Here is a 12719-nt window from a genome sequence, read left to right as displayed (position 1 = left end):
ATTTTGTGTTAAGTCTCGACCTCAAGACGCCCACACGTTTCAACGTTGAAGAGAAGTTTTATTTACAGCAACAAAATACAACAAGCTACAGTCTCAAGCCACGGCTCTCACTGACTTACAACTAGTCTGATGACTCATCTGAGTGTTCGGCGTTGTTCCGCCTCCCTTTCTCCCTCTGTGGGAACCATGCCTTCTTTCTTCTATTAAGTGATGTCAGCCTCCCCCTCTCTTGTAACCCACCCCTCCGCCTCTGCTTCACGCCGAGTGGATCATGAAGAGCTTCGGGAGAGCTGTTTCCTGATCTCTCTCTAAACTGGTCACTCTGCCCCCCCCCTCTGCATTCCCCAACTCTGGGCCACCGTCCAAATCAGTCAGCTGTGAGTGCTCACTTGTTGACACTGTGCTGACATTTTGGTACCTGAGATGAAGGGCAAAATGGCGCCTCTCTCCACCAGAAAAGAAGGGGTGAGTGAAGATCTACATCAGGAACATGGTGGTGGTGGTGGTGGTGGTTAAAGATCTACATTGGAAACAAGGGTGGCAGCAGCAGCGGGCAATGCCAGATCTACTGACCCGTGGATCCTTCCGCCCGAGGCAATTGTGGCACCATAGGTGGGCTGGTGCTGGTCTGGTATGCTGCAATAAGCGGCCATAATGGCACCGCAACTGTCAGGCAGCCCCGCAGCCTGAGTAATGTATGCCATTGGAGCGGCCATCTTCTTAAGATTGTAGTACCATAAATATTCCAAGTATCATTTCAAGACAGACGTAAAGTAAAAATAAGATTTGACAATAGGTAAATATGCAAGTCTTACTTACTTTAGCTAAGGTTCTGTTAATATTTTCAGCTATGCAGTCATAGTTCAGTTCACACTTTGGGGCTGGGATTGCTGCTGAAATTAAAAGGGAATCTTAAGGTCTTGGCATATGTCATTTCAGTCTGGCTGATAACTCCTGCTTGGCAGGGGGTTGGACTGGATGGCCCCTGTGGTCTCTTCCAACTCTATGATTCTAAAGCTTCAGACTTCCCCATTCGGTGTGTTTTAAAAGCCAGAGATACTTTTTTTGTTCTTAAATTGGGTTGGATGTGCATGTGGTATTGTGAATGGCTCGACATATATTCATTCATAGCTAACCGTGAGATGCAGGATTGAACACAGGGTAATCTCGTTGGGGAGGGATATGTACCAAACCACATATGCTCAGCATGTATACAAAACTGAATTGGACTCAAAATAGACTAATACCACCCATTCCTATTTTAAATGCATTTGCAAAGCCATGGATAGCAGCTACCTTCCCAGAAGATGCATCTCTCCTCCTCTCACACACAGGGCAGAATGCCCTTTCTAAGCTGCTGTTGCGACTTTTAGGAGCTTTTTATTTTTATTTTTAAGGATGCTCTTATATATTCAGGAATGTTTTATGAAAGTGAAGATTTATGTAGCTATAATAATAGATGGGAGCTCATCTGATTAATTATGAAGCTTCTTTAAAAATTCAGTGATATGCCTGGGTTCGTTCTTTCTCTTTTGTGGTTTTGTAAATTTGATTGTATGGTGTCTTGAACCTTTTAGGGATAGACGTCAAAACCGAAAAGTGTGGCTACCCTATGAGGCAACAGCACCACAACTCCATGCTATCCATGCTGTGACATCACAACATTCTGCATTTCTCTGCCCCAATCAGTGGCAGCCATCTGTATATCATGATGATTCCTCAGCATGAAGGTTATGGCAGATGCAGTTAAATGTGTGACAGCCACATACTCACTGTAATGCATTGATACTTGTCAATGCATTATTATTATTTTAAAAAGCCACTTGTATTTAAACTGACTCGGACGAAAGGTTCAATCTTAACCAAAAAGACACGTGCATGTACCGTATATTCTGGCATATAACACGACTTTTGAACCCAGGAAAATCTTTTCAAAAGTTGGGGGTCGTCTTATACACCGGGTATAAGATCTGCGGTCACCGCATACAGTGGGGGGAGCTCAAAAACGGTCGCGGCTGCATCCTCGCCATATGTGGTGACCGTGTAAGCGGCTGCCGCTTTCTTTCCATGCAGGAAGAGGGGACACACGAGGCTTTCCTTCCTCCCTGCATGGAAAGAAAGCGGCAGCCTCGGTGCCTGGAAAAATAAAGTGCGAGTGGAGCCAGCTCTGGGCTGTGCCCCCCCTTCTCCCTCTTCCCACCTCTCCTCCCCTCCCTTCCCGCCTGCCCACCCTGAGCCAGAGGCTGGAGGAACTGGTTCCATGCCCACTGGAGCCTCCTCTCACCGCCACCTCGTTCTCCCCCTCAGTGCGCAGCCCCGGCACGGACGTTAGGTTTTACCCTTCCACCCCCACTGCCGTTCCTTGCCTGGGGCTGACCCTGAGTTGTGGATGGTGGGTGGGCAGACGCGGGGGGGGGAGGCAAGGAGGGACGGGCGCAAGTGACCGGGAAGGGTGGAGGATGCAAGTGACTGAGGACGTGCGTTCAAATCTCAGCCCCCTACCCCACCCCACCTCCCCTTATTCCCCATGTCTTCTTCTTCTTCTTCTTCTTCTTCTTCTTCTTCTTCTTCTTCTTCTTCTTCTTCTTCTTCTTCCTGCAGTTTTTATGCTTCAGCTCCTTCCCTTCCTCCGAATGAAATCTACGGTAGTTAAAAATGCTACCGTAGTTCTTAGCATGCCTGCAAGTAAGTGCATTTAAACACCTGTGCATTTAAGCACTGTTGTCTCTCTTTTGGCTTCATTTACCGGTATTTAAAAAGTAGGGAAAGGAAGAGATACAGAAATTTTTTATATGGTGTGCGTTGGAAGTTTGGGATATACTCGTTACGGCGAGTATATCCCAAACTCTATATTTTGACTGGAAAAGTAGGGGGTCGTCTTATACGCCTAGTCACTTTATACGCTGGCATATATGGTAAGCAAAGGTGATTTCCTTGCACTAAGCTAGCATTTCTGTTTACAAGTTTTCCCCAATCTTTACTCAAATGTAGCACAACTCTGGAATATATCTAAGGCTCTATTGATAATAGCAAGGCTACAGTCATATAGTGTATTTGACCGCTTAACGGTTAATGGACTTTGGTTGGTAAGTAATAGAAGAAAATCAGTTCTGTATTTTATAATATATGACAGGCTACTTCTATTTTTCAGCAAACACACCTATCAGTCTCCTCTCTCTCTTTTAAAAAAGCATAATAATAATGTAGGTATTCACATCTTGCCACTTTTTCATATCCAGCTGATTAATCTAACTGAAGATAAAGAGTTACTGGTGGGCCTCTCAGAAGATATAGTTTTATAATAACACATAAAGCTCTATAATATCATTTACCTTGGCAGGAAGTGCCATCATTTGGCTTAAACTGTAATTTTCCTGTGGATGGTTGATAACCTTCCTTACAGGAGCAGTTATATCCTCCATACACATTTTCACATTTCGCATGATCTCCACAGGCAGCTGTTACTGGTTCAGCACACTCATCTATATCTGCAAATATTGTGAGAAATTGAATTTTTAAAAAGGTTTTACATACTAACACCTTGCCGCTTTGTTGGTAGTAGCCTGATGTGCTTCAAGCAATCACATATTGAAATTTCACATCTACATCTTTTTTTTTTTAAGCAGCAGAAGAAGAAAGCTAAGCTATTGATCAAATGGAACAGAAACATGTGTGGCAATTAGGCAATTATAGTGCCTTGCAGGATAAAAGTCCAGGGAATGAGAGCAGGGCTAAATTTCAAAAACTGGAGATAGCAGTGTGGCTTAAGTGAGACTGAAAAGTAGACCTACCCAGTGCCGGATTTACATATAAGCTAAACAAGCTATAGCTTAGGGCCCCACTCTCTTGGGGACCCCCCAAAAAATTAAAGGAAAAAAAACTGGATGTACATTTCAAAAATATAAGATAAAAAAATAAAAATAAAACCTACATGCAGCAACAGTGTTTTATGTTGTGTAGGTTCCTATGATGTATGTAATGGGCCCCGCCTGCTTGCCTGCTCCCTAAAATATCACTGGTTTGCTCATTTCTATATATAGGGTGCCTACATTCTGCTACATTATTAGTAGTTTGCACCATATATTTACACCTATTATTATTTCATGTTATAGCAAGTTTCTAGAGACTAGATTATGAATCTTTTTAAACTGTGATTCTAAAGGAACTTTTGTTATTGCCAAATGCCAATGTGTTTGCATTATTAAGTTTGTTACAAATAAAAAAATCATTTTAAGTTAGAGCTTAATAGTTATTTCACTATTAATATACCTTTTCTTAATTGTATTTCAGTTCAACAATTACTCTGATAAAATACATATCTTGTTATGTGCAAATGGCTTTAGATACCTATTAGGTCAATAAATTACCATATAGCGTATATTCAACACAAAGAACAGCAATAATTTTGTTGTTGACAAAGGACAGCTGGACATATAAAAGGGCCCCATTACCTTCAGTAGCTTAGGGCCTCATCAAAACTAAATCCGGCCCTGGACCTACATGACAGGAAATCTTGGCCCCAAATCTTGATTGTGTGAGAACTAGCTGTGGTTTCCCTGTGTGGCAGAAATACTGGTGTCGGGGGGGGGGGATCTTTTGTGTATTTTATTTATTGCAGTAGTGTAACGTGGTATGCTGGTGCACAGGGAGCGCTGAATGAGCCCAGCCTCGCAAATCGGCTCAGGGCTGGCAGGGCGACGTGAGAAGGATGCAAAACCCTTCAAACCCAGCCTTGCCCTCACTTGAAATCCTGATCTCTAGCCAGCACCCTTTACCTATCCCAGGATAGATACAATATAAAGCTCAATGCCATTCCATTTATCATGCTGCATGGAATACCATTGTTAAAATTTCCCACAGGCAGCATCACCCTTTCCTTTTTTGACATGATAAAAGAATAGGCTCCCAGTAACCTCTGCATAGTTGGAAACTGTAAACAAGACTAGTTTGATAAGCAGGATAATGCAGAGCACACTGCTACAACATAGATTCACTTGTCAAAAAAATGCAAGTGTCAAGTACAAGGAAACAGTGGCAAAACATCCCTTTTCATAATGGTTGAATAGATCAGTCAGAGATCAGTTTATTATTACTAGGGTTTTTCTCTTCATGTCAGTGGCAAAAAAAAAAGGGAGCTGGATTCCTAAATACAAATAAATGGCTTTCTACCAAGGGACAAAGAAACTTGGAACAGCCCGCAATGCCTTTTAAGCTGAGTGACAAAATAATATACTGCATATCGATCAGGTTTAGAAGTGCACTTATAAATAGAGTATTAAAAATTAATGCATAAATTAATACTAACAGCACTTTCTCCCCAAATGCGATAAACACTGTGCAAAGATAGTTATACATAATTCAGCATAGTTCGAAATTATAAGCACAAAAGGAAGAAGTTAATCACCACCATAAATCATTCATTATAAGTTCCTTTCCCACCCCAACATATAATTCGTAATTTTAATAAACTCAGGCTGTAGTTCAAGGACTGCTTACACAAGGACTGGCCATTTGAGGCCAATGAGAAAATACATCGGATTGTCTTTGAAAACCTAAGGCAAGCTTCAAGGATGCCCATGCTGGCCATCTGCCAAAGTGCCCATCATCCAGCAGGGGGACCACTGTCAGGAACCTCCTGGATCTACTCTTTGCCTTCACCATTGGATCCTGCTTGTTCATCTGCTCCTCACTCTAGCCCATACTATACAGGGAAGAAAACGAAGGGCAGTAGATACCACTCCCTGCTTGCCCTGTCTGACAAGCAAGTCAGGCCCTGTCTGACAAGCAACCAGAGGATGGGGAGGGGTATCATGGTACTCAGAAGGGTGGTGGGAATGGGTGATTGGCTGATAGGTGTGGCAAACCTGTTGATGACTGCAATTGGTCTTACAGGAAAAAGCAAGGGGTGAGATGGCTAAAAATAGCTTTATCATGTATAATGAGATAAGAATCCAATGTCCTTATTCAGACCAAGTCTCTCCATGGTTTTGTAATAAGTTGCAAGTTGGTTTGGTAATAAGTTGCAATTCAGCAACTTCTCTTTCAAGTCTATTTCTGAAATTCTTTTGTAATAAGACAGCTACTTTAAGATCTTGTATAGAATGTCCTGGGAGATTGAAGTGTTCTCCTACTGGTTTCTCTGTCTTGTGATTCCTGATGTGAGAACGCTGCGAGAAGTCAAGTTACAGGGAACCAGGCAGAGGGCCTTTTCGGTAGTGGCACCCGCCTTGTGGAATGCCCTCCCACCAGATGTCAAAGAGAAAAACAACTACCAGACTTTTAGAGGACATCTGAAGGCAGCCCTGTTTAGGGAAGCTTTTAATGTTTAATAAATTATTGTATTTTAATACTTCTGTTGGGTATAAATAATAAATTATTGTTATTGTTATTCTGTGGTGACTTCCGTTTCAGTGTATCTGAAGAAGTGTGCATGCACACGAAAGCTCATACCAATGACAAACTTAGTTGGTCTCTAAGGTGCTACTGGAAGGAATTTTTTTTATTTTGTTTCGACTACGGCAGACCAACACGGCTACCTACCTGTAACTAATAAAAATAACGACCACTTTTTCTGTGTGGTCTCCTATCAAGCCATGAATACCATTTATGGACAACAGGGTCTCAAATTCTCAAAATCAAGAACAAAATGCTTATGGCATTGGAGTCAACAGTGTTAATAAAAAAGAGTTTCATAGAAGTATGAAGTAATCTAAAAAGAAAGAAAGTTAAACAGTCACCTCCATAGACTAAAATGCAGGCATTTATCTTATATTGGGTGTACAATGAGAAGAATTAATTAACAAATATGAGAAAGTGTGAGAGATGTAACTCAAACAAGCTGCAATCAACACAGGCATAATATACTTGCCAAGAGAATGTGGATTTATTGATGTTTTCCCTAGTCCCAGAGGGGACAGCCCAGCATCATGAGAAAAAATGCCAGAAGAAAAAAAAACACCCACAATATAGTAGTTTTTTCAGAAAAGAGGAATCCATTGGGTTTATAAAAAGGTTAAAGAATACATTTTTCTAGTAGATTTTTATTCAATATATATCCTAAATATATTCTATTTCAGATATGTAAATTCCAAAGAGATATGTAACATATTGTAGAGGGGTAGACTACAGTATATTACGGTATGTTTATTTTACTTGTCTGTAATTGTAATAAGAGCACAGAGCTGTTCCTGATATAGCAGTGAATGGGGAGTCCTTTGAAACACAATAGCCATAGCTCAGTGTTAGAGCACCTGCCTTGCATGCACTACTGTAGGTTCCAGGTTCAGTCCTCAGCCTCCTAAGGTGAGGCTGGAAGAGAACCTCGTCCCAAACCCTGGAGAGCCACACCTAGTCAGTGTAGACAATCCTGATATGCATGGACCAATTGTTTGACTTGGTATAAGGCAGCTTCCCATCTTCCTATTTCAATGCACTTCTCCTGGGCTCCTGGATCCTTCAGCTGGTGAGAAGGCACAGCAGGTGAATATGAAGACGTATGACGTTAACTTGGTGTACACAGTTCTTCTGAGAAGCTTGGACTGCGAGGGCCATTTCCAAAGGCTCAGGAATGGGCCCTGTCTTGCTGCTACACCCGCTGCTATGTGTGAATTCCGGGTATGGGGCAATGTAAGAGATATTGCCCTTCAACCTTATCAGATACCCGAACCCCACTTTTTCCTTCTCTTTGCTAGAGCTCCAATTGTGAAACTATTATGCTTGAAATGTCCTGTGTTCTTTGTGGGATGACTGGGAAAGGTTTTCCTGAGGCTAACCGAATCATGTTTATGGGAGGATATCAGAATTTACAAGTTTATTTTTCAGAAGCTGAATTAACGTAGGCTGGAATATTTAAGTAGAAGTTTCATGACTGGCAACAAGAGACTCAAGCTCTACGGTTCCATACAATTTTTGGTGGTTTATATCGAATCAGAGAAAACACGCAGCAAGAAAGAGAAGCATATCTTCTGGTATCTTACCTACACAAGAAGTCCCATCATTGGTCACAAAGGTGGTATTACGATTACTAGACCGGAATCCAGGTATACACATGCAGTAGTAACTTCCTACTGTATTTGTGCAGTTGGCATTTTCTCCACAAAGTTGTGTGACATTTGTACATTCATTATCATCTGCAAAGAAACAAAATCAAATCATTCACAAGCTCTCTATTCAAATCTCTCGCCTCTTCTGCAGAATTCCAGGAAATTATATCGTGGAAAGGACTCTGTCTTCTACTAATGGAAATGCTTGAAGAAAGGATGAATCCATTTCCAAATAACAGATTCAATATTTACCCAGACTAGAATCCTTCAATAAACATTGATTTGTTTGTGGGTTTATGGCAAATACCCATTACTTGTAATTTTTTATTACAGCTGCTCTATAGCCATGAGTGAGAATGGAGAACACGCACAGTGGCCAGCTTTCTAAGAAAGAATCATAGAATTGTATAGTTGGAAGGGGCCCAGAGGGTCATCTAGTCCAACCTCCTGTAACCCAATGCAATGCAGGAATCACAACTAGATCATACATGGCCATCCAATCACTGCTTTAAAACCTCCAAGGAACAAGAGTCTGCCACCTTCTTTTAAAAATAAAATAGAATTGAGCACTTTCACATTTGCACAGATCTCTAGATACTAAGCTAGATAATATGAATCTACATTATGTCATTATATATCATTTCCCCCCTTTTACATATTCAGATCTTTGCATTGCAATCCTACACATGTCTACAAAGAAGTAAGCCCTGTTGTGTTCAATGGAACTTAGTCTCACTGACACGTGTATAGGACTGCAACCTTAATTCGCTTGCCATTACTCATTGTTTGTTTGTTTGTTTGTGTGTGTGTGTGTAAATGATTCATTGGTTTTTATAACAGGTTTTAAGAAAATAATGCAGTTCACATTTCTTTTCATGGAAGACTCAGAATTATTGAATTATCAGGAAAATTATAAATTCAAAATCTGGAACGTAATAGAGATGATGAACATGTGCAGAGAGCAGGACTATGCAAGGTACAGAAAGGAGGTATTTGCTAGTTGAGTATGGTGAAATATCCTTTCATGGATAACTGCCTTGGCATGGTGAAGGGGCTTGAATGACTCCAAGAAGCTATGAGCTATGCCGTGCAGGGCCACCCAAGACGGACAGGTCATAGCCGAGAGTTTAGACTAGTTGTGATCCACCTGGAGAAGGAACTGGCAAACCACTCCAGTATTTTGCCAAGAAAACTCCATGGACATAAAAAAGGAGAAGCTTTGAGAAGAAAGTGAGAGTTTCCAAGGCATGCTCTGGTTCATGGGGTCACGGAGAGTCGAACACGACTAAGACAATTAAACAGCAACATGGTGAGATAGCAAGAGGACAATGAATGAAAGTATATAGTTTCTGGTATGAACATACATATGTTTCTAGCAATTGGTGGATGAACCTTATAGGAGCATGTTTGGCTACTTAGTGTACCCATTTCCTAATGGGTTGCTCCAGATGAGTTACAGCCCCTTAGTCCCCTCGCTAAATAGTATATTTCAGCAATATGCTGATATTCTCATTGGTCTTGTTTGCCTTCATTGCAATCCTCAGATTGCAATCAAAGGACATGGTAGGAGTTTTGGGGTACCAAAAGGTTTTTTTGGGGGGGGGGAGAGCACACCTTTGTGGGACAAGGGTGGCACTGTGGGTTAAACCACAGAGCCTAGGGCTTGCTGATCAGAAGGTCAGCGGTTTGAATCCCCACAATGGGGTGAGCTCCTGTTGCTCAGTCCCTGCTCCTGCTAACCTAGCAGTTCGAAAGCACGTCAAAGTGCAAGTAGTTAAATAGGTACTACTACAGCAGGAAGGTAAACGGCATTTCCGTGTGCTGCTCTGGTTCGCCAGAAGCAGCTTTGTCATGCTGGCCACATGACCTGGAAGCTGTACGCTGGCTCCCTCGGCCAATAACGCGAGATGAGTGCCGCAACCCCAGAGTCGGTCATGACGGGACCTAATGGTCAGGGGTCCCTTTACCTTTACACCTTTGAATATTACCTTTACCTTTACACCTTTGAATATTAGTCCAGAAACTTAAAGTGTTGCCCACGGGACAATTAATCAACAATATTAATACCAGCTTGCTTATTCAAGGCTGTTTGCATATACAGAAGCATTGAAATGCCTACAGAAATGCCGGGTTTTCCCCATTTACTGTCATGTTACAGACAGTTTCTGTCAGCCTATTCAAGCAAGGAACTATTCCTGGCACTGTGCTGACTGAAGGGAGAAGCATTCAGTCACTCACTGAATGTGAGAGGTTTATCAAACAGTAGAAGATAGACTCTTAATCGTTCTTTATGTGAAGGACAATTGACATTTTGTTTAAGAAAACGATGGGCTTCAATTCTTAAGTGAATGAGCAAGAACAGTGCAAATGTGAGCCTTTATTTCATTTCAAGAATACATGGCTGCTTTCAACCCTCTGCTTATTATTGTATCCACCTCCTCCAAACCCTCTCCTCTGCTAAGATTCAAGTGTAAAAGTTGCAACATGCTTTCCCCCTACCTTCAACTTCATATATAAGTGCCACAGTGTAGAAAACATGTTTTTATTACAACCCTCAAGGGGTGCAAGGAAAACTCCCAAGTGGTATAAATTGTCTCATATGGTGTTCACTATTAAAAACTTTTACAGTTTTGGCTAATTAACTTTATCATGGTGTTGGCATTACTCCCTCAACTAGGTGGTTGTAAAGATTTTAATGGAGACTCATATATAGTGGTCACACTCCTGTTCGCAAATTCGTTTTAGACCAGGGCTGCCATTTCCCTCCATTTTCTGAAAGGAAACAAGCTCCTTTTATTGTTTCCTTACAAGGCTGGCTTGTGTTTAGTCACTGGGCCTGACTGACTAAATTCCTGTGGAATTAAGTTGCACTCAATGGCCATATGCAGGAATGACGGACTTAAATGGACATGCTCTAAGAGGCACATTCTTATTTAATACTAGGAAGCCAATGAAGTTGCGCCAGCAATATTACTCCTTATTTATTTCAGCATCAGCCTCAGGCCCTTGTATAAATAGGCTAGAAAAGGATATATGTAATCAAGTGCCTGAAAAAAGTTAAAGCAGTCCCCCCCCCCTAAAACTATGCTTTATCATGATCTCTTCCTTTTAGTTTAATTTACACTCACATTCTAAACCAAAGGATGTAGGCAGCAATAATACTTAGCATTTGTATGGTGCTCAAAGTGCTTTATATATATTGAACCTGTAAGGTGGATTAGTATTATTATGCCTGTTTTCTTTATACTATAATGCAGTATCATTTCTACTAAACTATTCTGGTGTTAATAACAAACATTGTCAAGCTGCCATTTATTTCAACTCCACCACCCGTTGAAATGGCAGCAATCTTAGGCTGAGCAAAATGTAGCCCTCTGCTGCTTTGTCCATCCTAATAAGCTATCTGCCCCCTCCTCAAAATATTAGAATCCACCCACCTTCCCCCAGTCTCCAAATATCCATTTATTTTCACAGGAAATAAGTGGGTCTATAAAAATGGTGTGTGTGAAAATTTTTAGTTTGCTATACATTTTGATATATACCTCTGCTATTTGCACTTCCTGAAATAATATATGACCCTAAATGTAGGTATCCTTGAAATCCACATTTACAGTCATGCCTCAGTTTAAGTATGCTTCGGTTTGAGTACTTTCAGTTTAAGTACTCCACGGACCCGTCTGGAATGGATTAATCCACTTTCCATTACTTTCAATGGGAAAGTTCGCTTCAGGTTAAGTACGCTTCAGGTTAAGTACGGTCTTCCAGAACCAATTACACTCATACTTCGGGTTAAGTACGCTTCAGGTAGAGTACTCCGCAGACCTGTCTGGAACGGATTAATCCACTTTCCATTACTTTCAATGGGAAAGTTCGCTTCAGGTTAAGTACACTTCAGTTTAAGTACTCCGCGGACCATCCAGAACGGATTAATCCACTTTCCATTACTTTCAATGGGAAGGTTCCATTACTTTCAATGGGAAGGTTAAGTACAGACTTCCAGAACCAATTGTGTACTTAAACCGAGGTACCACTGTATCCAAATTTTGTGAGGCAGCTGCCTGCCAAAATGCATACAAAAATGAGTAAATTGGTAAAAGTGTGCACAAATAATAATAATTATTACTATTAGGGCATAAATTAGTGAAATTATCATACACAGTTGCATTACATTAGGAGAAATTGCTTGCAAAAAAATGACTGCCACATTTACAAGTCTAAAGCATTGATTGAATTGCCATAGAAACAACTAGTAGCTAGTGATGTTCAGAAGGAGCTGGTAGACCTTTTCCCTCTCATCTGGCTGGAGGGTCATCCCACAGGTAGGAAAATAGGCTAGGCTTTGCCTACTCTTATTTGGATATTACTGATCATTGTAAGCAACTCTGGGAATTATTTAAGGCTGAAGACTGGGGCATAATGCTAATCCTAACCCTAAAAATTATTCTTTAATAAAATCATTTATTCTTCTGCCAGATGTACAGTATGCAAAAGAAAAACTTTCAGAGCAAGTCAAGCCTCTACACTAGAGTATATCAATAATACTCTTTACAAGCGAAAAGAAGGATAGGATGAGAGACAGAAGAGGCAGAGGCCACAAACAAGTTTCCCTGGCCCAGAAATAGCTGTGACAGCAGGGACCCCTTCTTAACTAAGGCAAAACACTTTAGGTACTAAGTA

At 41.1% G+C, this 12719-nt stretch overlaps 1 protein-coding gene and 1 long non-coding RNA gene across 6 annotated transcripts in view; one reads left to right on the top strand and one right to left on the bottom strand.

Annotated features, from left to right (window-relative positions):
* Positions 1-12719, bottom strand: part of ADGRL4 (adhesion G protein-coupled receptor L4) — an 89597-nt gene that overhangs the window by 39210 nt on the left and 37668 nt on the right. For 3 of the 5 annotated variants that reach the window (XM_035122071.3, XM_088673897.1, XM_088673898.1), the window contains 3 exons: positions 7977-8129; positions 3333-3488; positions 820-890 (listed from right to left, as the gene is read on the bottom strand). In XM_035122071.3, the coding sequence (XP_034977962.1) occupies positions 820-890; positions 3333-3488; positions 7977-8129 (380 nt within the window). Of the gene's footprint in view, positions 1-819; positions 894-3332; positions 3489-7976; positions 8130-12719 lie in introns of all 5 variants that reach the window. The other 2 variants (XM_035122068.3, XM_088673896.1) reach the window with 1 other exon arrangement.
* The window catches only part of LOC148685026 (uncharacterized), a 65798-nt gene that overhangs the window by 24106 nt on the left and 28973 nt on the right, over positions 1-12719 (top strand). Inside the window, exon 2 of the long non-coding RNA XR_015951000.1 lies at positions 1578-1730. This is a non-coding gene — a long non-coding RNA (uncharacterized LOC148685026). The remainder of the gene's footprint in view (positions 1-1577; positions 1731-12719) is intronic.

Source organism: Zootoca vivipara, chromosome 7 (assembly GCF_965207765.1).
Source record: "Zootoca vivipara chromosome 7, rZooViv2.hap1.1, whole genome shotgun sequence".
Taxonomy (NCBI): Eukaryota; Metazoa; Chordata; class Lepidosauria; order Squamata; family Lacertidae; genus Zootoca; species Zootoca vivipara.
The sequence above is the reverse complement of the archived record's forward strand: the minus strand, read 5'-3'. Positions and strand labels throughout refer to the sequence as shown.